At 40.9% G+C, this 27,131-nt stretch overlaps 1 protein-coding gene across 10 annotated transcripts in view; it reads left to right on the top strand.

Moving 5' to 3' along the window:
* The window catches only part of ELAVL2 (ELAV like RNA binding protein 2), a 366,408-nt gene that overhangs the window by 82,557 nt on the left and 256,720 nt on the right, over positions 1–27,131 (top strand). For all 10 annotated transcript variants that reach the window (XM_050943177.1, XM_050943175.1, XM_050943174.1 and 7 more), the window contains one exon: positions 25,182–25,285. In XM_050943177.1, coding sequence (XP_050799134.1) covers positions 25,182–25,285 — 104 coding nt within the window. The remainder of the gene's footprint in view (positions 1–25,181; positions 25,286–27,131) is intronic.

Here is a 27,131-nt window from a genome sequence, read left to right as displayed (position 1 = left end):
TCAGGTTACTCCTTTCCAGGTGAAAGAGACATTAACCCTTAGCTATCTGTGGTCACAGAGCCCAGATGAGCCCACAGTTTGGAAACTCTTACAATACCAATGGAAGGCACAGTGGGGTGAGGCTAGACTTAGAGCTTGTCTGCACGAGGAAGGTAGTGTGGAATAAGCCAGTCTGTAAATTTGTAAAGTGCACTTGCTATCCCTCGTTAATGCTATGTGTGGACACTCTGACTTTAAAGTATGCTGAGCTAAACCACACAGGCACTTCTAATGCACAGTTAAGAATGACCACATAGGGAATTAGTGTGGAGAACTAATGTGCTTTAAATTCACAGTCTAGCTTACTCTTCACTAACATCCTCAGTCTCAACTCAATCTGTTTGTGGATTTTTATTGTCCCTTGGGGGTAGGGAAAAGGATGCTAAAATTGCTCTCTGATCCTTGTTTGGATTTAGCAGGGCCTGTGTGTTTTGGGGGAGCAAGCAAAAAGGAGTGCAAGTGGGGGAGAAATAAGCTTAAAATCTGCATAAGCAGTATCTTTTGGGATGTTTTTTCCTTACTCCTTACTGCTAAATCATACATCCACATATATTCACCGTAATGTCTCCATGTAGACTTCATAGTTGTTACTCTGCTTTAGTGAGTACTGTTTAACTGGCACTTTTAGTAAAACGAAAAGCCACAGAGCTACAGCAGCTAGCATTTTACAAACTTCATTGCTGAAAGAGCACTTGTCTATTGGACACTTTATGAATTACCTATTTCTGCTCTGTGCATCTTGTTAAAATTGTGTTGCTATAATAGTTTCTTTAAAAAAGAGACCTCAAATTCTTAAGTGGAGATCTTGTGTGCAAAGTATCAGGCAATAGCAAATATCTATTTTGGCATGTTAAGTATCTGTGTTTAGTGATTGCCCAAGTGTCATACTTTGGGGGCATGAGATAGGAATCTCTTTAAATAGCGCTGTCCATTGGAGCTGTGCCACTGCCCTGCATACCCTCTGATGTTCCTTAGCTAAGGGTATGAAGAGCAGAGTCTGCAACTATATTTCGATTCCTTTTTACCGCCCACCGCACTCTACAGTTTTGGCCTTGCGTATTTGTGGTATTTGGGGTTCTAGTTACACTGTCCAGTTACATTTCACCTTTTAAGCCTTTTGGCCAAAACAAAAAAGTAGGAAGCACCCTAAAAGTCTGGGAAGTGTTCTGCCACTTGACCACTCTTCTGTGGAATTGTTGGAGTCTCCAGGATACAAATCCTGCCCATTCTGCAAGGCAGTTATTCTCATCAATGACAGACTCAAAATACCTCTTCTTAGCCTTGCTAAGCACACATACCACACAAATGCTCTGAGTGCCTGAACCTCATTCTCTTAGAGACCTGTGAGGACCTCTTTGGTTCCTGGATGGGAGAAAACGGCCAACCGGAGTAGACCATTTCAGTGAGTGCTCTGGTGTGCTGGTGATTCACCATGTGCTACAGGACTCATTCAGTGTTGAGTTCAGAGTCAGTGGAGGGACGTCCTCCCCTCTTCAGCCCACTCCTGTGGGGAAAGAGGAAGGAAGGCTCCCTGATGTTAGGGTGACTAGCAACATAAATGGCTCACTGGTACAGAGGAGATCAAAGCTTGGAGGCAGTTTTAGACCCAAAACAGATCCCACTGATTTTTCTGCACCACAGAAAAATCCTCAGTGCTGTTTAAAGAAGCTTTTCTCCTCACCCATACTGCTATGCTGCCTTCAAGCCACTCAGCACTGTAAAACCCTGTACTGGCCCACTTGGCACTGAAGTGCGTGCCATGAGTGTTACAGCTCTCTGCCCCAGCATTCAGCAAAGAAAGAATTGGTACATAAACTTCCAGTACTGACATCAGAGCCCCACACACCATCCTCTGTGGTACCAATCATGCTTCCAGTGGTGGAAGAAATAACTTCAGAACCAATGCTCCTCAGCATCCATGAGGTTCATAGTACAGAGGATTGAATGGTGGTAAACCAGCCAGTTGCTGTTCTGGTCTCCATTAAGAATCTGTTCGCTCCAGAACTATTCACATCTTATACTTCACTATTGATCCAAGATATTCTGGGACTGTCTAGAACACCTGAAAGAGTGGCTCCACCTGTGGAAGAGACTTTTTCCTCCTCCTGTATCTGAGGAGATTCCTCCCAAATGTTTGCCACATTCATTATCCTACAAACTGAGCTACTTGGCTAGGTAGTTCAGGGCACACCCCTTTTAGAATATCAGGCCACTTGATAGCAACGCCCTGTGATACTTCCCGTGGCCTGCAGCACTTTATCCCTGTCCAGTACAGTTTTGGTTGTTTTGGGTCCCATGTGGAATACATACCAACAGAGGGGCTATATCTCAAGACCTAGGTCTCCTTCCCTTCATATATCCCAGGAAGGTCACTTAGCTCAGCCTTCACACCTCCAAAACTAAGATGTTGACCAAGATAGGTTGGTTCTCAGCTTCCTGCACATTATTCCTATGGTGACTTCATCTTTGCCAGATGAAGCAACTACTCGGCTGTTCCAACCCAGCCTGATTACTATGTCTTTGAGGAACTCTTTTGGCAGATGGTGGATACCCTAGAAATTCTCCTGCGCACTCTGCTGGAAATGGAACAAACTCCTGGAGGAAGAGAACTGGATTGTCAGTACCAATAAATGAAGGTTTGTTAGATTCCCTGGCTGGTTCTATGGCAATCCCCAGCCTCAGTGGCACCCACATCAGACAGATAATCACTCATCCAAGAGGTTTTAGCATTTTTACAGTCCTCCAATGTGTGTATCGGGGTGACTGATCCACAAGAGGCCTAAGCAACAGGGACTGCCTGAGCCAACACCATGGGACAAAGGCCTGAAAAAGCTTGACCTCTTGGGATGTAAGACATCATTCCACAGGCAGTTTACAAATGTGCATATTGAACTACTAAAGTAGAACTGCTAGGCTAAATATGACTACTTGAACTGGAACTGAGTGTCAGTTCATTGAGTCTTCCATAGGAGCCTAGGGAGAAACTCAGTGGTAGAAAGGCAGATATTGGCATGTGTGTCCTTAGATGTTGCCCTCAATGTCTTGGGCCTGGCAAGGTTCTGCATTCTCTCCTTCCACATCTCAGTTCTGGAACCATCTTATCAGGAGGCCTGTACCCTTTTAACCTCCCAAAAGGGTACTCCATCCAGTTTCAATCTCTCCTTGATGTGGAGCAAGGTATGGACTCCTCTCAAGAGTGCTGAGAAAGGAAGTGGACTCCCTTCTGGAGCTCAGAGCTGTGGAGCTCAGAGCTGGGGATTCTACTCATTTCCTAATACTAAAAAAGAAAGCAGATTGACATTGCATCCTGAATCTTCAACTCAACAAATGTAGCTGTTTCAAGTATGGTGACTGTCATCGGGAATTCTTACCTTGGAGCCTCAAGATGGGTTCATGGTTCTCCTACTTACAAGATGCCTATTTGCGCATCACAGTTCCTCTCCCACAGGAAATAAGCCATTTTGCTGGTGGCAAAGTCTCATCAGTCCAAAGTGTTTCCCTTGAGACTCTCTGTGGCTCTGGGGATATTCAAGTGACTAGTGGCTGTGGCAGTTTATCTGAGGAAACAAGAGATCCATATTTTTCCATAGCTCAATGTTTGTCACTCTCAAGGTCAGAATCAACAAAGAGAAATCCACGCTTGCCCTACTTCAAGCATAGAATTAATGGGAGGAAGGGGAAGATATTGGCCTATACAGCAGTAAAGGCGCAGCTACCACTATACAGGGTCTGAGACACTCAGAATGGTGAGGTGCAACTGCAAACCTGGCCAAAGACATCAGTCAGGATGTGTGTCAGGCTCATGGGACTCATGACCTCCAGCACTGTAAAAATTGTGGCCTCTTGAAGTGTGTAAAGGTGCAATTGGTGAAAAACCTAACTTTTTTCCATAGCAATTTATGCATGAGAACCATGGGAAGTTAATGCTGCTGACAGGAAGACAACTGAAACTTTTGCAATATGGTGCTGGTGAAGACTCTTGCATAGCTCCTGTACAGGGGAAAAAATGAGTGCCTGTTAGAAATATTATTGGAGAGAAGCAGATCCTGGTGTCAGAAATCCAACAGATGCAGATTTAATGTACTTTGGTCACATTTCAGCATAGAGATGGAAATAACCTTGAGGAAGTTACAGAAGGAATGGTAGAGGGTCGTTGGAGCAGGGTACAACCAGCCAGGAAATGGATGGATAGTGTACAGCAGATCACTGGAAAGTCAGCTGTTGAGCGCTCCAAGTTAGTGATGGATCATGAAGGTTTCCGAAAATTTTGCTAAAATGACTGATTATGCAGACATGAATAAATGGATTTACTTAGAAATTCTTGCTTAAAGCTATTGCTGAATGCTACTTGAATCAAGCATTCAGCTTGCCAGTCATCTTTCCTAAGTCTCCTACTAATGAAGAGGAAGATAAATTCCATACCTTGAATGTGTCAGGGCTCTTACCATTTAGACAGACTGAGGCCATTCAGGAATTCTGCTAGACTATATTTCTGGCTTTTTGCCAAATGGAGTAAAATGTCAGCCTGTAGCCCCACACAAAATGGGTTCAGACAGCATTAGAACTTGCTATCTGATAGATTGCTTGGACCCACCTATGCAGATCAGTATCTGTTCCAGCAGGCTTAATCAGCCTCTACAGCTTTGCTAAGGGACACTTCACTTTTGGAGATTTGCATAGTAGCTATCTGGAGTTTGTCACACATTCACCCAGTGCTAGTCCTTCGTAGAGGGCTCCAGATTAAATGCCAGCTCTGACTGACAGAATTGGCTTACAGCAGTTTTCAATAGACTCCAACCACAGACCTCCAGGGCTTGGGATCACTGTATGCAAGTCACCAGAAATGACGTGCATATGGACAACACACACAAAAGATCCGAAGTAACTGTAGGGTAACCATTTTTTCCCATTATATACTTGGAGAAATTGTAACCATAGTAGACACTAGTCTCTACTACTACATAACCTAAAGAGGTTTGCATTGAACACTTTATTTTAAAATTTATTCTTCATAATCACATTAAGTGATATGGAGCCAAGAGTTGAACTCAGCATTAAATTCAAGGGCTTATCTCTAATACATTGTTTGGGGCTTGTACTTGTACAGTGCTGGAAGAAGGAAAAATTTGACACTAGCTGCCAATGCATTCTGTGTCTAACCCTGGCATGAATGTAACACAAATACTGAATTTTCAATATTTGATCTGTGGTCTCACGTGAGAGAGTTGGGCTGTGTATTTTCGTAGATTTCTCTCTTCCTCTTCTGAACCTGATTCCCACCCATGGAAATGTTTAGGTCCTTGACTGGGGCTCTTAGGTGCTATGATAATGCAAATTAATAAAAATAAATAGCATTCTAATGCAGTTTGAGTATAGTAAGCATATGGCCAATATTTCAACTCAACATAGGATAAAGGTGTGAGAAGCCCTATTAGGAGCTCCTGTGTTTTTGAGCATTTTATTAAATACTCATGGCCTCATTGGATCTTGTATTTAATACATTTCAAAACACTGGAGCAGATTCAGCAAACTGTTTCAGACAGCTAAGGCTGTCTACAGCGCAGCACATATTTATTCTTCCCCAATCTGAATAATTGCTTTTTCTTGGTTTTGTGTCTCATTTGATGCTGCTTGGGATGTCAAAGCAGAGCTAATGTATTACTATTGATTTTTTTTTTCTTGTAACAATTGCAGCAATTAAACTGGGAAAAAATAAACATCACAAATCTGTGGCAAGGGGAATAAAATGGAAACCACTGTAGTTGTAAATGTTAATATATAAAATACAGCATACTTATTGGGGGAAATGGCTAGAAACCAGTATGTCAAGCTTGTTGGAGCCACCCCTGTTTTCTTTTAGTGTGGAAAAAATAGAACTTCACATTGTAATTCCAACTGCATGATCTGTCTGGGGATCCAGTCCCACAGCTGGAGAAACATTGACATGAGAATACTGTGCAGGAGAATCTGCATAACTTCATTTTTTTCCTTTTGGACTCCATTGCTGCTCTTCACACACATTCGCAAGAGAATCCAATTTTCTTTATTTGTAAGAAACCCAAAGATGACTTTGGAAAAAATACTCTCAAACTGAATTCCATCAACCTTCTGAAACACGGGAGGCATAGTGCTTATCTTTTCCTTGCAAAATAGCAGTGTGCAAACCTCTAAATCACTGCCCGTTTCAACAGACAAGATATATATTGACACCTGGTCAAGAAGCAACTCAGTTTTCCCTTACCCTTTGCAGAACATCTTCAGCATCTATGAGCCAGCTACCTGGCATAAGTGTAGAACGTATTCACAGCGTGAAATGTCAGCTTTCTTCAGCCACGGTGGTTGTGCCCTCAGTCCATTCAGATATCTAGCCTGACAATGGTGGTGCACAGTAATAGAAGAGCTGTGTTGAAGTCAACACACATTCCCAAATGATAGGGAGTCATATGAGCACCTTTACATTGTTAGCTACATAGAACCTGTGTTTCTTCCAGTTCTTCTAAACTTGAAGAATGACAAAGAATAAACATAATTCAGGCAATTCTTATTGCTCAAGTGGCTGGGTGGGCTTGTTTTGCAGACTTAATGCATTTGGGGCAACCTCGTTCTCTGCTCACGTACCAAACTTCAGTCAGAGATCCCTTCTGCATTCTGACCTAGAAATGCAAGCCCTAAACTAGTGGTTTGAAAAGCCGATATTTTAGAGGTACTCTTTTTATCCAGTAAAAAAACTTGACACTTGTTTGTCATTTTATTCCTGGTGTCATAAGAGAGGCATAGGCAAGTGTTTTACTGTCATTAACAGGAAAGGTGAGACAGAAGAGTTGTTGTCGGCTACTAGTTTTGTTCAACCTTCTGTTGTCGGTCTTGTGTAGAGCCCTGGGTTATTGGTCAGACTCTTGTCTCCCTCTTTCCCACCCATTTGCCATATGCACGCCTTGTGATTCTTCTGGATTGTGTCTTGTTTGCAGTCTCCAGATAGACACTTAGTTTCCTCCATTGTCCTAAATTGTTCCAACTTGTGCTTGCTCTTCCTTTCTCTGTCTATTGAGAGCTTCTCTAGTGGCTATAGTTTCTGCTAAAAGGGTGAGTGAGACAACAGTCCTCTCTTGTAGTTTTTTCCTTCCCTCTCCTCTTTCGTAGGGAAGAGGTGATCCCTACACAAAATGTCTTGCAGATTGTCCTGTCTAGCAACTTTCTAGTCTTTTCTTGAAGTCCAGGAGTCAAAATATCTTACAGGCTGTGCAATTATCTGTTGTCCAGTTGTTGATGGTGCCTAGTTACTAGGGCTCCAGAGACGCTTGTGGTAGGTTGGAACCATGTATGACTTGAGGCTGGAAAGAAAACGAATGTGGTTGTTTGAATCAGAAATTGTTGTTTCTCTTCAAAAGCTTTAACTAGCTTAGGAAAACCACAAGAGCTCAGCCCAAACATCCATCCATCCTCCTGGAAGCGAGAGTCTCTTGGGGTCTATTTTTTACTTTTCCCAATAGAATTTCTTCTCTGAGGGTGAGGGGTTCCCATGTGGGGGCTACCAGGTATTACTAGAGTACTGAATAATAGCAGCACTGGTAATCTTCTAGCCTTCCATAGGCTATAGCCATATGAGCACCCATCACGGAATCTCCGTAAACAAATAGCAGAATGGCTCAAAGATCACTATGAAAGGACTTGGCTTTCTGAAGGATCTGTAGGCTTGCTTCAGCAAAAGTAAAGCAGCCTCCAAGATGTTCACATGAAGCTTCTAAATTCAATGACTGGAGGTTGCTGCCTTAAGTTGTTTCAACCTTTTTCACACAGTATTAGTGTCCTGAATCTTGGTTACCTTATGAGCCAAAGAAGTGAGATTCCTCATGCTGTATATTTGTTGGCAGGCTTTGGAAATCTCTACCTGTTTTCTAATCAGCATGTCTGACTGGATTGTAAGGCCTTGAGTTGGAGACCTACTGAGATGACAGTTCTGGAAATATTTTAGTTTCTCTTTTTTTCCCATCTTATGATTCTGGGCATTTTTCTCCACTCTTGTGGGGGAGTTGACTGGAAATGAGAGTTCTAGGTAAGTACGAAATTATTCCTTTCATAACCATTATTTTTTTATTTAATCAATTCAGACATCTCTCCCATACTCTTGATTCACTCAGGTGGTGGTGGAGTTTGGGCTTGGGAGAGGATTAAGATGATGATCCTTTAAATCAAAGGCAAGGAAGCATTAAACAGAACTAGGGTGCTTGTGAGCATAATATGCAGCAGCAAAGACTTGGCAAAAGTAGACCTGTGAATTGGAATAGTCACCAATAAGTTACTTCTGAGAATGTGTGGCAGAATCACCCAGTGGCCTTTGGCTCTTCCATCAGTACAGAAAGTTTACATTCTTTTATACAGAAACAAGTGCATAAATTGGTACTGTACCTGGACACAAAGCTGTTGTACAGAGTGTCTTAAGACAGTAACACTTTTTGCATGCCCTAGTGGTTTTAATCAAGTTCCTACCCTTCTAGATATCGGTTTGATTTTCTTTATCCAAGGGTTAACTTTATATTTTGAAATGTTGCTGTGCAGTTTATCACTACAACTCATTATTCTCCTACTTCGCACCTCTCCCTCAAAGAGTGATCGGATGTATTTGTATTTAGTTTGTGTAAAGCTCCCCCACACATTGTCACAGTGGTCCTTCCACTGTGCACTAACTAGCACACTTTGGAATGGTTAGTGCACAGCAGCAGGGTCCACAGAGATGCTTGGTGCACAGCAGGCTGATGTGGGGGGAGGGGCTTTACACCCCAGCTTGCCAGGAACTAAATGTTTATGTGGATAAGTGCTTAGGCTTATGATGAGCAATATCCTGTATTACTGCTTTTGGGCCTGCTGTGGGTAGAACACTTGAAGATGAGAAAAGGTGCGTTTTAGGTTTCCAGAGCTCTCATGAAACATTACAACCCAAAAGGTAACCACCTATATAAAATGTTGTACTGTGACTGTGATTTCATAACTACAGTATTTCTTACACTCTAAATGGTTTCTTTAGTTAGTGTTTTTTTTTGCTCTTTTTTTTTTTAAAGATACCAAATAAAATAAGGGAAATTGCAGAGTATAATGTGCTGGAGAAAAGCCAGTTTGCTTTCCTTCTAGCATTCCTCCGTAGTACCAATGGAAAATACGTTGAGTTTTTGGGGAAATACTAATTCTTGCAGAGTCCAGGGTTTAAACGAAAAATACATTTAAATGTATTGTCAGAATACCCTCAGTAACTTATGGAGACTGTATGGAAGAGGCTCCAGTCTAAAGATTGTCAACCTGCTTCTGGCGATGCTGGAATCCCTGGAAACTTCCTGTATTGTTCTCTCCTCTGTAAGCCCCTCTTCTCCCAACCCTGACATACATGCCAAAAGTCCCTGTCATTTGTACAAATTAATCTCATATCTGACATATTAGTCTGAGGAGTTCTCATTGCTTGTATCTTGGGCAAAAATATTCTATTGCAGCATGTAGCTAGTATCATAGCTCATCCTTCTGTGTAAGTATTAACTCTTCAGCTTATTTTTTTTAAAGAGAAGTAATCAAAGATCAGTTTTACATAGGCTATTGCTAGTCTGTCAAGATAGTCATGCTGTCCGATTAAGCTCCAAGGTAATGCAGTTGTAATAGATGAGGTTCCTATTTCAATACAGTCTACTTAGGGTTGGTTAGCAATCTTATTGACTTGTACATCTTCCAGATGCTTACCCCAGGATGTAATAATGTGGATTTTATTAGTAATAGCCCATGTCCACAAAGGTGAGTACACTTTCAAGTGGAGATATTTGCTAGAAGTCTAATGAAATAGCTTTTAGCTGTGTAAGATCCTAAAAAGTTAGCTATTGGTGTAGCTGGATTAAACAGCTGACAAACCTTGTTCTCTAGGAAAGAATTTAGTGCAAAGGGTTTCTGGTTGTGTGTCCATGTCCAGCTGTGTTCAACCGAAACATCTTGGGTTTTTTGGAGTGCCTTAAATTTGTATTTGTAAAAATGTTGCTAGTTATCCAATTACTATCTGGTTTTCCTTTTCTGTTAAATTTGGAAAATGCAGAACAAGTCTTTAATACTGCATCCCAGATGGTTCTCCTTTTCATGTGGGCTGTCTTAAGGATGAAAAAGTTGCTGGTGTGCACATAACTCTACCCATATTATTTATGAAAGGGAGGTGGGGAAGAACCTGATTTAAATATACAATTTGGGTCCTGGGCCTCATTAAGTTTCATGTTAAATTTAAAATCAGCCTATCAGATGTCTTAAAATCTCAAATTATAGAAACATTTAAACTTAATGTTGTTCTCTGTTAATCTCAGTACTTGTATGCTGTCAACCACTACTGGTCTTGTTGATTTAATCTGGACTACTCTACATTTCTAATGTTCACCACTTTGGGATATTCTTAAACTACAGAGCTTTTGGGATGTAATATGAAAAATCATCTTGTGTTGTAAGATCTTGAAATCCTCTCCTATAATTACGCTTTTCACAAAAGTTGCCTCTCTGTAGTTGTCATAAAAGTCCATTAATGGCTGTTAGCCAGGATGGGTAAGGAATGGTGTCCCTTGCCTGTCAGAGCGTAGTGATGGATGGCAGGAGAGAGATTACTTGGTCATTACCTGTTAGGTTTACTCCTCTGGAGCACCTGGCGTTGGCCACTGTCGATAGACAGACAGGATACTGGGCTGGATGGACCTTTGGTCTGATCCAGTACGGTCGTTCTTATGTCATTTTATTTTCTCACAGGAGATGCACATTTTGCTTTGGGTTTGAATAGAACCAATGTGGCTCTAATCTGAAATGTAAAAATGGCATAGCTTCATTCAGTGTATCTACTTCTTTTGTGTATTCTGTGTACGTATCTGACTTTATTAAATGCTTTCTTGCTTTTCGCTATTTGCACTGAATAGCTAACGTGGCTGAGTGAGCTAGATTTTTCCTCCTTGTATATTAACAGAACTGTCTTAGGTGTCAGCAAGAACCTAACTGAATTTGGCTGTGGGGTTACACAGTCAAACTTTGCTCATATCCCAAATAGTTATGCATCTAGTGGACATAACTTGCTAATGTTAGTTTCAGCACCATAACAAAAGTGGTGAAGGCTAGAAACAAAATAGCTGAGGTGAAAACCAATATATGGGGTTAAAAACGAAGTTTGAGTGTCCAAACCCACTACCTTAAATGTACTTGAGTGATTATAATAGACATTAGGAGATGTTTTCTGGCTCTAATAACTGTATGAATTATTAGCAGCAGACAGTTGAGCTTGTTAAAAGGAACGTTATTAAATTAAAAGAAGACTTTGTTGAGCTGGCAAATGACTTCCATTTTATTTTCTGTGGAAACTCGGGGGGCTTGTTGCAGGCTGGGTGAGATGACTGGGAAAGCATAGGAGGACTTACTGTCTATGTGGGAAATAAAGGGGGTGGTAATATGTGTACCGTAAGCAAACCTGAAGGGACAGAATCAAGGTCAGTGTTGAATCCTTAACTGTGAAGACTTTGAGTTTGACATTTACTTTAAAAGTTTTAGCCCTGTATTGAGAGAAATGCAGAACTATATGTAGTAGCTTGCCTTCGTATGCTCTTGGCTTGTCGTTCTCATGATATTTTATCTGGAAAATAGCAGAGGCTCCAAATCTCTTGGCTTTTCTTGATATTTATTACAAGTAATACTTTCAGTGTAAAGTAAACATTACATGACTGATGGCAAAAAGATGCATTAATATTCACTGGAGATCAGAATACCTGCCTTCAGTCAAGGACTGGCTGGCAGGTCTTCAAGGAGTAATTCTATTAGAAAAGACAACTTACAAAGCTAGAGGAAAACCAGCAGAGTTCTAACTGATTTGAGACTTGCTGCTTCTCTTTATAACTAAAAACTCCAGGTTTTCAGATTTCGATTTCCTGCTTTTTCATACTCTCTATTTAAAAAAAAAAAAAGTTTAGTTTTAGAAATATAGCTAAAGAGACCCATTTAACTCCCCAAATTGATGCAATTTTTATGCACATTTATTTTTTAAGGGCTTTTTAGGTTCAGTTCTTGCTGATCTTGTTCTATAGTGTTTAGTTTCATTAGCTTGAATGTTCTCATTTTTTTCAGTCTTTCAGAATGTCTTTTACAACTAAAACGGTCTAATCTTTTACTTCAAGTTAAAAGTAAGGTTTTTAAATTGTTTTGTCTGGTTATTAAACAAGGTGGTTCTAGATGCATAGGTTTTTGGAGTTGTTTCACTATAAAAATGAGTGTGGGTGGCGGAGACATGATATTTATCTGGGTCAGAAATGACACATTCTGACTGTGGGGAATAAAATGCCTTGGAAGACCTGTAGGTGTATATTTTCCAAGCAGCTGCTAGTTCTTGGGCTGAAACATGTTCATTAACAGAACTGTGTACAGCAGCTCCCTGATTCAACATTCACCTTCTCCATGCACTTATAAACTGGCCTTTCCTGGGCTTGTGTGTGTTGGCAGAAGGATACTCCATCCTGTGGTAATTGCATACCTGTTTATTTTCCCTCAGTCATAACCCAGTCTTTCTTTCCACTCACTGTTTGTAAATGTGTAAAAATAAGAGTGGTTTTATACTCTATTGTGGCTGACTGTTTCCCATGTGGTTAGGAGTTCAGTGGATGTGCCAGTAAAGGGTAGACTTGTTTCTTTTTTCAATGAAGAGCCGCTAACCTGAAGCTCTGTGTCACTCTGGGTCTTTGAAAACCGATAGTCCATATCCCTAAACTGTCCTTTTTCTCAGCTCTGTGTGTATGGGTGAAGCTATTTGTGTACATTAAATGATAGCTATGTTAATAATTTTAGCTTTAGAACACCTACGTCCATGATCATCCACCGGTCGATGGTTCTAGTTGTCTCAAAAGACTACAAGGAAGGGATCCAACCCTTGCATAAAGGTCTGTGAACAAGTCTTAGAAGAAAAATAGTAAGTCAAACGTCTGTATCAAGAAGTTCATTAGGGAGGTGAAGTAACGTGTGTGTACACATATATAACTACACAACCACTCATCTTTATCTGCTGTAGCAGCTTACAGGGAATTCTTAACAGTCCTATTGAAGTGCTCTTGCTCTGAAGAAATTGGGTCAGATGTATCCCAATATAAGTATGAGATCAGAGGCAAAAAATAGAAATTTATGTTTGTGGAGTGTAATACCTGACAAGAGATTATAATGAAACAGGTTCTATGGGAAGAAACCTGCAAATCTCTCTCTCTGGAGATGGTTGACATCAGTTTGCTGTGCAATGTGGCTGGGGGTGGGGAAGGCCTGTTCAGTGTTAGTGGTTTACAAGTAGGATTTGTCTAGTCAGTTGCATTGTGGCTTCGTTGACATAATGAATTAAGTTCTGGGCACTGCATTTCTGGAAAACCTGACAAATTGGAGGGAGTTCAGAGATGAGCAATAAAAATGATAGAGGGCTGGTGAGATTAACTAACTTTCAAAAAGAGTTCAATAGTAAAATATGTATAGCATGCCCAAGTGATTTTGGCCTTGGCTACAGTGTCATTTTCTTAGTCTCCCATTATGTATTACTGCTTGTGGCAGGAACAGGTGCTGGTTTAAATGAATGGTGATTAGAAACTCTTGGAACAGGCCTGCATGAATGCAGTGGCTTAAAAATGCCAAGGGCTGATCAGTGGCTGAATCAGTGCAGGTAGAGATCTAAGGGAGGGCAGTACCCTGCAAATATTTTGAAGGGTGCAAACACTATTGATTTTGAGTTTCTAAAATGTAATTGTAGGAGCCCATCCAGTGACTTAAACTTGCACATAAATAACCAAGGAAAAGGTGGCATTCAGCTTAATTAAAAGGGGTTAATTGGAATTTAGTATGACTTGAGAGAAATATCAGAGAAAAAACTTCAGGTAAGATGTATTGGATAAACTCCCAAGGGAATCGGTGCCCTGTTGATTTGCACATGTAAAACTTGACAGGGCAAAACTCTAGCAAATGTATAATTGGGACAATCTTACAATGGCAGATGAAGACTCTAGAAAACCAAATAGTCACAAAGTTAAGGTAGGTGCTTTCTGTCTGATATGCTTGTTCTGTGCAGGCCAGTGTAAGTATATACCTTGGTTCAGGAAAAGATTTTCTAGGTTTTAGAAAGATGGCCTGGAGGTTCTTTTAGAGGCTAATGTATTTATCTAAATACCCTGAAAAGAATACTATCTTTACTTTTTTTTGTAAGCAATAAACACTTTGGGTAATGAGATGGTAATAAATTGAAATAGTTCCCCCCCTCCCATTTCCCAGGAAGGTTTTCCTGAAGAAATAAACCATGGTCAAGTGAAGTGAGTTGGTTAGTAATTGCTTTCAAGCACTCAGTAATTCAGCAAATGCCTTAGATCAGAGGTTCTAAGGACAAATTTTTTGGTGGCCTCTCCATGCGGCCATCAGCTCTTGCTGGTGGCTGCCTCACACTTCTTCCTAAAATATTTAGCTAGCTAGCTTTAGGAAAAACAAATATAAACATCCAAATGTTGTTGTAATTTATTTATTGCCAACTAGTAAGTCTGTTGTGAAAAGTGATATTAACAAGCATACAAGTAGCGCTTTTCACAGTAGATTTATTCAGGCCTGTCAAGCCTGGGAACAAATTAGGCCCTGGATGGGGGGAGGCAAGGGCAATGGGGGTGGGTGGAGGAAAGGCAGTGGGATGCTGGAGCCCAAAGCTCTGTGGCCAGAGCCTGCTGCCCTGCCACCCCGGGGCTGAAGCCCACCGCCTGAACCACACCACCCCTGGGAAAGTGGGGATCTCACCGGCTGCCTGGTCCTCCAGCATTGTGCCCCAGGTGTCTCCATAGAGGGAGTAGGGCCCAACCATTGCGAGCAGCCCCAGCAATCAAAACCAAGGTGGTGCATCCAGGAGCAACAGGGCGGGGCTCCCCCCCCCAAAAAAAAAACAGCCCAGGAGGCTGTGGACACCAGAAAAGCCCCTGGTGGCTGCATTTGAGAAACGCTGCCTTAGATGGTGTAAAAAGCTGAGTATCCTATAAATGTGCAGTTCAGTGTAATGGTACATTTTGTTTTCAGTTACCATCCTGTTGATTTATTTATTAACTGGGGCCGAACTAGAGACACAGAATCTGGATGTTGCTAAACAATGAATAAATATCTTACAGCTTTTTACTCCACTTCCTTACTTTCAGGTATGTGGGATTTATTTTTTTTAAAATGAACCACCTCCACTCCTCCCCCCCTGTATTTTGAATTTGAGCAGCTTTTCAATAAAATAATTAAAAGGTGGAGCGCATCTACAAGAGCAATATAGCTGTCACCCTCAGCAGGGAAAGCAGTTCTTGCCAAAAGCAGCCAAAGAATCGTTTAACGTTTAAGTTTGTAGAGGTCTTCCCTAGAGTCCCATTATTTCTATAGAAAACTTTTAAGTTCTGTCCCTAGAAGAAAAAAGGAAAATGACTTTCTGTTGTCTGTTCATGATGCTTTATTCTACCTTCAGCTATATTGCTTCTCATTTAAATGGGAGAATTTTAAGAATGGACAACATGCATCCTTTGTCACCTGTACCATTGACTCTTAAACTTCTCTATTGATGGCATCTCACTGGGAAACCTTCCCCATTGGTTACTGGAGGGCTTGTGAGTCTCCAATAGCCATGTCAGTAGTACTTAAATAGGTTTCCTTTATAATCATCATTTACGAGACAACTTTGCCATGATAAAACTGGTTCAGTTAAGTATTTCTCTTCATAACTACGGAATTGGTACTTGCATGATTTAAAAGGAGAAAAACCCTCAAAAACAGTCAAGGTAGAATAGTGGATCACTTGCAAATGCACGTTACTGCAAGGCTGAATATTATATCACCAGCCCCAGCCCTCCATTCTTTGCTTGTTTATGTACCATAAACCAAGTTACAGGTTCTTTATTTGCAGCTGCTTACTGACATGGACAAAAACTGCACTGTCTTAATGTTTGGGAAGTACTGTCTATTCTTTATCCTCCCCTTCTTTTTTGATTAAACAGCTGACTTGGTTGATGTGCATAGGCTTTTCATGGGTCATTATTCAGTAGATAGCTATGTGATTGCTTTTGAAAAAAATGCAATCTCAGACTCTACTAAATCAATTTCTCAAACGATTCCCCCCCCTTCCCTCACACACACACTTTCAAGCTTTGAGTGAAATATCAAAAATACCTTGGCAACATTAAATTAAAATGGTCCTTTTTAGTCAAGTGATAGTAGCTGTCCTGGGGATAGGGTGGGCTCAGTGAAACCTAAAGCAGCAATTTCAAAGCATAAACAAATTGGCTCTTTTTGTGCAAACATGAATAGCCTTATGTTGGGATTCTCCCCTCAGTCATAAGTTTTTTAAGGTTCCTTATCTTTCTGAGGCTAAATACTTAGCAAGGGCCCACTTCCGTCCATGTGGCTACAGAATCAGGCCCCAGTGGTGTGTTCCGTCGTGCCCCCACCCTCCGACTTTAACCCACCCCTTCCATAAAGTACATCTCAGCTGCTTGTGCTTGAGATGGGCTGTCATAAATACTAGTTCCACAAAATGTGGTGAAAATGTAATTCATTAAAATGACCCCTCAAGATGGGAAGTATTTTAAAGAAGTCTGCTTGAATCTTAAATATATATTGGATGCTGTTTCACTGTACTGGGTAGAATTACTCTTTGTTTCAGCCTTCGTTATAGTGGAATCCTAATTGGCCTCCGTGAAGGTCACAACGAATACTGGCTTTCCCACATGTTGTAGTAAAACAGATTCTGGTATATCTAAGTTCAGCCCTCTGACATCGCTGCGCTGCTATGCAAGATCACTTGATACTCAGTGTCTGACTGATTTGTCCAAATTCCTCAGTTACAGCCGTTGCTTCTGCTGATACAGCCCTTGACTAACGGAGGCCAGGGAGGTTGAACATGTGTGTATTTCCCTCCCAGGAAAGACAGATTGAGAGTCTCTGCTGTCCTTGCCCTTTGGTTTCATCATAGTTGGTGTACAGGTAGGAACTATTTCCAAAGAGGCCAAATCTTAAGAGTCATCTCTTGGATTCTCTAAATTCAGTGACACACTTCTGTGTGCAGTGTAACGTCTTTCTGCTGATCACCTCGCCTTTAGGGCTTTCTGTTTTTAAGTTAGATGAATTTTCTCCCAGGTTTTAGTTAGCAGATGTTTTATTCTCTGGGCCACGATCTAACTTTCATAGTGCCCAACCTGCCTGGAGATGCGGGGGTGCCCTCCTTAAAAATAAGGTAGTTGTATTGCTTTAGAATGGTTTTCTACTCAGAGTTCTGTGGTATGAGGTGGTTCTATTTTTAAGGAAGATGAACAGGAGAGGAATCAGATTTCTTCTTCTACCCACAATGACCCTTTCCCTCTCTAATGCAGGAACTCCCTCTGGTTATGTTGTGTAAGTATTTAGTTCACTTGTAAAGTTATACATGTATTGCTCACAGCTGGAAGTTACATAACTGAAAGGTCGCAGTGCAATAGGAAATTCCTTGAAGACTGAGTCTCTAGTGGCTTGCTGTACAGCCCTTATTTAAGATGAGGATGCACTTCCTTAGATGAGTGGTCCTACTGAAAGCAATGAGACTCCTTGTCACTTGGCATGAGTAAGTGCTTACCGAAACACAGGAGGTGCTGTTGGTCTCTATATGATTAGATTTTTTAAAATGGCAAAATGAATCTGAGTGTTTGCCACTGCACATATAAATAAGACTATCAGATATGAGTAGCAGCTATTATATGCTTAAATGTGCACCTACAGTTGAAAATAAAAAAAATCCCAAATGAATAAGCTTTACTTAATTCTTTTTAAATATGCAAGTCACATAGAGTGCATGAGAAGTCCCATGCCAACCGACAGCAAACTGAATAAGTATGACATTCGCACAATGAACAGATCTCCTGCACACTGCTGCGCCCATCTGCCTGAACCCTGATGCAGAGGGACCACTTCAGCATGAGAGTAGTTTTTTAGTCTGTCTCACTTCAACAAGGATGCAGATTTGTGACCCTTTTATTTTGAAGATTAAACACTCAAAATGCAAAGGGATCAAATCAGTAGTTGGTTGGCTTAAGAGGCACCTAGTTCTGGCTCTCTGCTTTTCTCCATCCCTAAAACAGAATGTCTGTTGGGTTTGAGCAGCTGCAGAGGAAAAGAAGCATCCTACTGTGCAGAAGTGGCACCAATTTGAGTAAACCCAGCCAGCTGTCTGTGATCTTGTGCTTTACTCAGCAGTATATGCTACAGGTCACATCCAGGGCTGTACTGCTTTCTCCGCAGCTGAATGGTGTGCTTTGGGTGAGAGATGACTTCCTGATTTCCATAGCCTGTGTAGGTTTATCACATAATTGTGGACTGTTGAAGTTCAAAGCGAGATTGCTATACTTCATAAACATGTCACTGTAAACACTTGTAACTCGTGACTTTTCTCTTTTTAGGGAAGTGAAATATCTGTAAATACTAGCCATAATGCTTCAAAAGCATTACTGTCTGCTGGAACTTAAGTCTGTTTTATACAGGCGGTAAACTCAGTCATGCTCAATAGATACTGTCTCTTACCTATTTGGTTGATCTGGGAAAGTTCTTATGAGATCTTAAGCAAGTAATTTCCTTTGAGAGCTGGGGGAGGATTTCTGAAGAGAACCATAACCTTCAAGCAGCTGGCTCAAAAAAAAATAAAATTCCTTGTTTTAACTGAACTTTTTGATTATGAAGTGTTTATACTGTGTGTATGATTCCAAATCTGGAATTAGAACAGCTTGAAACCTCAGAATTTTGACAACTTCGAAGGGACTTCTTTTTTAACATACCACTTTATCACCAGTTCTGTTTGGAATGCATGTTCAGGTTCTGCTTTGGATAGAATGCACGGAAGTTTTTTAAACTCTGCCTTCAAGGTCATTTTAAAAGCACAAGTTTTTAAAATGTTTTTACAGTGGTCCTGGAAAGCCACAAGCACTTGCTATCAAGTAGTGTGGTGATTGTAGTTGTAACCAGTTACTCCATTTGTCAAAGTGACAGCTGTAAATCAAATATGAAAACGTAACTGTAATGTAAGGTTAAAAATGAAAACTCAGGAAATACTGATGCTAGGGTTTTCAGTGAGAGATATAGTGCCTGAGTTGGTATCTTGTATATTGTGCTATACATTTAAAAAGAGATGCCCTTAGCTGTATCTGTCAGTCACTCAGTTGGTAATAGCACTCCTAACTTCCTGTTACGTTCATTCTCAGTAGTTTGAGAAATTGAAGGTTAGGTTAAGCATCCCCCTTTTTCGCCAGCATTACATAAGACTTTGATTTTACACATAAGGACATGAAAGGAGGTGGGCACAAGTGACATTTTGACTCTGGCAAATGCATGTTACCATACAGATCTAACTTCAGTATGCAGCAAGGTACTTAGAAATTCGGCTGCTTACTCTCCTGACATAGAAACCACTGGGATCTTGGATTGAGAGAGTTTCATGGTGGCTTTACTTAGCCTACATCTGCAGCTAGTTCAAGATCATCTTTTCCAAGTTACTGCATAGTTGTTATACAGAAAAGTCTTAAGTCCTCTGCTTAATGAAGTTTTTCCTGAAGATCTGAGTGACCAGAGAGTAGAATGAACCACTTTACCACAAGTGAGGCAGCTTCGTAGCCCTTTGAGGCCAGTCCTTCATGTCTGACACTCTAACCAGGATGGCTTCACTGTCTAAGGACCTGTCAGTAAGAACCTAATACCTGAAGTCATTTCTGCATGAGATTTCTTTGGCTGCAGCCTTTGTAACTGACTCCTCCTTAGACTGCCTCCTTCTGTATCCAAGTTGACCACAAATAACCTGGAACCGAGGTGTTTTTAGGGATAGGGCTTTATCTGGACAATCACCTAGGTGTCTCTGTTAAATGCTGCTGATAACTCTTGGAAGAGCCAAGTGGCTGACACAGAAATTGGCATCCATGCTCCTGGAAATAGAAGAGGGAGCATAAAACATGCATAAACAGGTGAGTCTTCTGATGCTACTCCTTTTTAAGACTCCACTAGTAAGAACTTCACCCCTCTGCCACTCCCATCATCACCTGGAGAAGATCCAGATATTACTCTGCTGTACGACTGCTTGACACCAGGAGCACATGTCGCTTCCTCATCTGTCCAGAGAATTAGAGCTCTGTGGGCTCCACGTATCTCTTGCCCTTTGGAGGCCTGCACTTCAGGTGGGTGACGTAGTTCTTCGTACACATGTTCATCAGCTCATGATCAAAGCTTGGTGGATATCACCTTCTGAGGCCACCATAAATGTGGCAATTACTTCTGTGAATCTGGTTTAGTTGGAATATTTAGTGTTCTGGAGCCCTCCCTCTGGGTTTCATATCTGTAAAAATTACACTATTAAATGGTGGTAAGGTGATTTTTACTGATTGTTTGCTCTTTGACTAACCATGTTGGCGTTGGCTATGGCTTGCCTTATTTGGTGCAAGTTAATTTTGCTTTAGGCCTCTGAATGTCAGTATTCTGCAGAAGTTTTATTTTAAGAGAAGTATGAATAGTAAACACAAAACAGTCTCAAGTTCTAGAGAGATACTTGAGATGTTGTCTTTTCCCATGTGAACAGAGCCAAACCTGCTCCTCTGTGGTCCTTCCACTTTAGTGTGGAAAGCACTTAGTACTGTAATCCAAATAATGCAAAGTAAAACTTGCCATTGGAATGCCCAACCTAACTATACTTGGGAGAGGGATTAGGTAACCACATGTATATTACAAGTTCCAATTTCAGATATTTTTTTTACTGCCAGTTTTACATACTATTCACTTTTGCTAACCAGCTTATTCATGCACAGCTTGATTTTGTCATTATGTAAATCTTTTGTGGTTATCCACCTGCATGGTTATTCCTATCTGTCGGTTGGTTGGTTTTGCTTTTTGTTGGATAAGATTATTTTTGGAATTAGACTATAGTTATGCAAACTCATACATTGCTTTTCACTGTCTTGTTCTTAATAAAGAATAAATTGATTAAATTATGTTTTTTGTTTTCCTTATTAAAAGGTTTAATAGAAAAATCTTGTCATTTGTTTAAACACTATTTAATGTAAGTATGAACCTGTCGAAGTAACAGTAAAAGTATTTGACTTCTCAGGGGTTCCTTAAAATCCTGAAAGAGTGTTGGATGTGCTCACTTTCATTTTCTGCAGCATTTCCTCCCTCCCTCTTGTTCTGAGTATCCCATCTTTTCAGCCAGTTTAAAATAAGTTAAGCTGTCTTTATTAAGTGTCCAAAATTCTCCCACTTTTAGAGGGAACATGAACAGTTCCCCGCCGCCGCCTCCTCTCTAACATTCCCAGAGGTTGTAAGCAGAGGTCTGGTTCTGTCTGTTATCACTGACTAGGGAATTTCATTTATATTATGATACTGTGAGAGTTTGCTGCTTTTATTTATTGCAAGCTAGAGTCCTGTGGCACCTTATAGACTAACAGGCTTCATCGGATGCATGCGTGGGTATTAACCCACGAAAGCTCATGCTCCAAAACGTCTGTTAGTCTATAAGGTGCCACAGGACACTTTGCGCTGCTTTTACAGATCCAGGCTAACGCAGTTACCCCTCTGAAACTTGCAGTAAATAGCCTCTCAAGGAGAGGGAGTCTAAATGCTAAATATTGTTCTTTGGCAGTGCCTACTGTATGAACTGTGATTCTTTTTAGTTATCAGATGGGTTTTGGAATGAATTGATTGTTATAGACAGCAGTCTTCTTGATATTAGGTCAGTTTTTGAGTTAGGATCAGATGCAGTCCATCGTAGCAAAGCTACCTTGAGGGTAACACTATGTCAGTATGAATTGGACAAGCATAGCTGGTGTGAAGGACTGTTTGGTGTGATGCATATTGAACTTGTGTATTACCTTTTATTTTGTAATGTGGTTGTTGCACACATTCAAGCTGGCAAGCTGCTGACTTATACATACACAAACTGGAAAGAGTGATTCATTTTTACATAGAACACACATCTGTTGATTATTACTGCATGGCTTGTCTATAAGATCTCAAGTTTGGGGGGGGTGGCAATTTATAAGCTGAACATTTTTATATGGAAGCTTAGAACATCACAATACTATTTTCATTCACTTTTCTGAGTAGAATTGCATTAGCTGGACCACAGCTTCGCACCATCCTTTCTCATCTGTCCCCATCATGACTTTTGAAATTCATTTAGTGAACAGTCCGCTATATCAAGACTTGCTCTATATTATCTGTTCTCATGCCTCTCTCACTAGTCTAAGCCACTCTGTGGCTAGGCAGATGGAGAAATGACTTAGTTTGTTTATGTAGAAGGTGTCCGCCTTCCTGGTACCTCATCCGATGTTTGTCTGTTTCATCTGCTCGTTGTTTCTAAAACATCTTCTCTGGGTCAAGGAGGGCTTTTCTTGCTCCTTGTTTCAACAGCCTCTAGCTCAGCGACATTCCTTTGGTCTCTAGGTGCTACAGTAATACAAATAGGTAGGGCTCTACCAAATTCACAGCTGTGAAAAACACATCACGGACCGTAAAATCTGGCTATTGGGGGTGCGTGTATGTGGGGCAGGGGGAGTAGGAGGGTTTTGGTATTGTCACCCTTACTTCTGTGCTGCCTTCAGAGCTGGATGGCTGGAGAGAGGGGGTCCAGCTCTGAAGGCAGTGTCACGGCAGAAGTGAGGGTGGCATAGTATGAGCGGGTAATTACTTTTGGGGGGGATAGGGCTAGCCTTATGGGTGGGTGCCATGGGCAGAGGCCCAGGGCTCCGTGGCCAAACCCCCACGAGCACAGCCAGCCAACCCAAGGCCTTTTTAACCAAGTGCTGGACTTGGAGGCGGGTACGGACAGGATTGGTGGCATCTCAGCTGGGGGCTCCTACTGTGCACTGGGATCCAGCTGCTCGCCTTGGTTGGGCTGTGGAGGGATGGGACTTTCTTTTCCCCAAGATAGGTTGCTCCTGGGACCAGGACAGAGCCACCTCTGGGAACCTCTGCTGGTTGTAGGAAGCTCCACAATTGATGGCTGGGAGCCCAGGTCCGAAGGAAGCGCCACTGCCAGCAACAGTGCAGAAGTCAGGGTAGCATGATATGGTTCTGCCATCCTGACTTCTGCATTGCAGCTGGGAGTGGTGCTGCCTTCAGACCTGGGTGCCTGGCTAGTAGCTGCCGCTCTTCAGCCACCCAGCTCTAAGGCAGTGCTGCGGCCAGCCGCAGTGCAGACGTAATGGTGGCAATACTGCAAGCCCCTCCCCCCCAGCGCACCCACGACTCCCTACAGTGTCACATTTCACATGTTTAAAATGCCATGACCATGAAACTTACCAGAATGGACTGTAAATTTGGTAGGGCCCTCCAAATAGGAATGTTGGTTTCATACACACACACTTCCACAACCAGCGTTTGTGGTGGGAGGGAAGAAGGACCCTGTAGCAGCTTTTTCCACTCATATCAGTCCAGAAGAAATTCAGCTTTTCAACCCTCCTTCCACCCCCTGATAAAATCTACATATAATGTACACAAAGCCTCATGTTTAACCTTGGCATTTGCTCAGAGGCCAAAACAAAGTAGTGCTTTTGAGGATGGTTGTGTGTGTGTATAAACAAATCACTGCATGCTATCAATAGCTGGATTTTATTTGGTTGAGGTTGACTAACACTTTGGTAAGAAATTAGTTTAAATGCTAACTGGATGGACCAGTGTTAAACTGTACTAGGAAGAATGAGAATTTTTCTTCGAAAAGTCATGGAAAATTGTGTGGGTATTCTTTGGTTGTCCCATTGAAATGATTAGGATTTTTGTGAGAACTATGAATGTTTTGCTACTCTTTGGTCAATGCTGTATACAGACACGTATGCTAATATGATATTAATCTCTCTAAGGTGTTCATATTGCTATAAAGTGAAACCTCAGAATATTTTAAAGTGGAATTCTATTTTCATATTTTTGGCTAATACTGCGTCACTGGGACTTCTGGGTACCCAGCACCTTTTGACAGCACCACCACTTAGGTGTCTACATGTAAGTCCAGGTGCCTAATTTTAGGGATCCATAGGTCAATTTTTTCCCTTGATATCTAACCCTCATTTTCCTATCTCTAAAATGAAACAGCTACCTTACAACTTTATTGAAAATTAGTGTTCGTAAAGCTCTGACGATTAGAAATATGCTTATTTTTGTTAAACATAAGCTAGTTAAGGTTTTTCTTGTTCATAGTTACTTGTGTGCATCCATATAGATAAGATCCTTATAAAAAGGGCTACAGTCCTGGCAATTAACTTTCATGGTGGTATATTGTAGGATTTGAAGTTTCAAAAAGTTGGTCTGTAATTCCTCCTGTACAGCTACATAATGAGATACAATCCAATTGTTAGTACTAAGCTGTTCAGTGAACCAAAACTTATTGAAAACTCAGGAAAAGCCCATCTTTCCCATGTGTAATAGTCATCGCAGATGCCAAAAAATACCCAATTGTCATACATTTTTATGAAGATACCCTTATCTTATGCTCAGTTATATGCAGTAGAGTAGCTTGAACATAGGTTAAAGTGAGTCTTGAAGTGGTGCAATACCAGTTTAAAGACCTACAGCTCATGCACTAAGTAAATATCTGAAGAAGAGGTTAGCTTATAAAAAGGTTGCTTTTTATAACTTTGTAAGTCATTGGTTTTTATTCAGAATTTGGGATTTTCTAATTATTAATCCATTTGAAATATTCTTTTAAATGCTATCAAAGATTTCATCACTGTTCTATAATTGAGCATAGGAGAAAGTTGGTGATATGTCAAAATTCATAGTATTAATTTCTCTTAACCTTACAGCAGCTCCTACATTTCCTCCTGCCTCTCAGTCTGATCATGTTTCTCCTAAGAGTGTTTCAAATTCTTAAACTGGGTATTGTGATTTCAGCACTAAACTTGGGGCAGTTGATGTGAAGGTAGAAGAGCAAGTTATAAACACTAATGCTGTCTGAGAGAACTAATAGGAGCAGTAAGCTGTTGAATAATCAGTATGTCAGGCAGCCCTTTCTCGTACGCAAGGTATTTTTGTGCAGAATATTGGTGTATGTCTTAAATACTTTAGTTCATTTATTGTTTACTGCAGAACTAACGGTTTTCTTTTTTCTTCTCTTCTCTTTTTTTTCCCCTCTCTCAAATCAGGACAGAGTTTGGGTTATGGCTTTGTGAACTACATTGACCCCAAGGATGCTGAAAAGGCTATCAACACGCTGAATGGATTGAGGCTTCAAACCAAAACAATAAAAGTATGTGCTGCTAATTCTAGCTTGAGGAAAATATAGATTGAAGTCTAAGTTTTGTGACATTAGTCACCACAGTATGTTCTCTTACCTTTCCACCTGTGGCTTAGGCTTTCTGATACGGGCAACACTAATGTTGTTTTTTATATTCATAAACTAGTGCGTTTTAGTAACCAGGCATTAATATGAACAGAAGATACTTAGACTGTGTGCCAAATTGTTTCCATATCAGATGTATGCCTGTTTTACATTTTACCCAAGAAATGGCTTCTTATAATTGCATGATTTTGAGGTTTCCCTCATTAGAATGTATGCCATACTGTATTTCTGAAAGGTTTTGTTTAGAGAGATTGTACCACTTCCCTGTTTTTTTCCTCTGTGCAATATGTATATTGCTCATGAAGATGTCGCTGGTGTGTCCCTGGGGAAACCCATTTAAAATAAAATGTGCTAAATGAATAAGGCCAGAGCAGTATGGAAAAACCCTAGCACTGCAATTAGACACCTACGGCTGGCCCATGCCACCTTACTCAGGCTTGTAAGGTCCTAGAGCATGGGCTCTAGCCTGAGCCTGAATGTTGACACTGCAACTAAACATCCCCTTCACTCAGGTCCTATTAGTCCAAGTCAGCTATCATGGTCCAGCCACGGGTTTTAACTCCAGTGTAGACATATCCTAAGAGTCCAATAACTCACAGCCAGCCTCCAATTGTATTTTGGATTCAGTTTTTGCCCCAAATACTATCAAGCAGGCCAAGCCACAGTACTTCTACAGTTCTGTAAAGAACAGACATAATCTTGAGGAGCAATCTTCCCCTCCCTGATTATTATCACCTAAACCAGTTAATGGTGGCGCGTAGGGGCAAGAATGGGGAAGAATGAGGCTAGCTGTCCTTTTATTCCTAAAGTTCAAGGGCTCCGCTTCAACACTTATTTTCATAGAATCTTAGAAATGTAGGCCAGGAAGGACCTCAGTAGGTTATCTAGTCCAGTGCCCTGCACTGAGGCAGGACTAACCCTGCAGCTCTCTGGATATCTGCATCCATGGATATAAGTTTTTTGTCTGCACAGGGTACTACTGAGATGTCCCTGTAGGTTTTAGTACTGATCTCTAAAGCTCTTTTTATATATCCTCTCCTAAAAGATAGAAAAATAATGCTTATACAGCGTAACACTGCATCTTCAAAGCTCTATGAAGTATTAGTTTAATTACCTATTAAATAAAAATATTAGAAAATGGAGAAACAAATTTTAATAGTACCTAATACACCTTTTCCATTTTTCTGCTGGTACTCATTGGAACATTACACTGTGGCATATCATAGTACAAGTGAAAATTCTGACTGGTGACATGCTAAAAGGGAGTGAAATAATTCTCTAAGAATTAGCTGAAATGTTAATTAGTAGTCTTTACGATTTTTGGGCTGGGGGTTGTTTTTTTCAAGTTTTTTTTGTTTTGTCGCATTCAGCTACCTGTGGTATGTTTTAGATAATATTTTCTTAATGTTTCTGTGTGCAGTTAAGTTTGCAAAACAGGGAATTAACTTTTTGTGAATAATGATCCAAATGTCCATGATGTTAATAGCAAGTGGATATTTTCATAACACAGGCAAAAGTTCCTAACTGCCAGGGTGGTTAAACACTAGAATAAATAATCTCCACCTCTGGAGATATTCAAGAATAGGTTAGATAAATGTCTGTCTGGGATGGTCTAGACAGTATTTGGTCCTATCATGAGGGCAGGAGACTGGACTCCATCTCTCAAAATCTCTTCCAGTCCTAGAATCTAAAGTATTACCTACATTTATCCTTGTCAGGTGTTTTTCTAACCTGCTCTTAGAAACCTCCAATC

This window comes from Gopherus flavomarginatus, chromosome 3 (genome assembly GCF_025201925.1).
Source record: "Gopherus flavomarginatus isolate rGopFla2 chromosome 3, rGopFla2.mat.asm, whole genome shotgun sequence".
NCBI classification, from domain to species: Eukaryota; Metazoa; Chordata; order Testudines; family Testudinidae; genus Gopherus; species Gopherus flavomarginatus.
The sequence above is the reverse complement of the archived record's forward strand: the minus strand, read 5'-3'. Positions and strand labels throughout refer to the sequence as shown.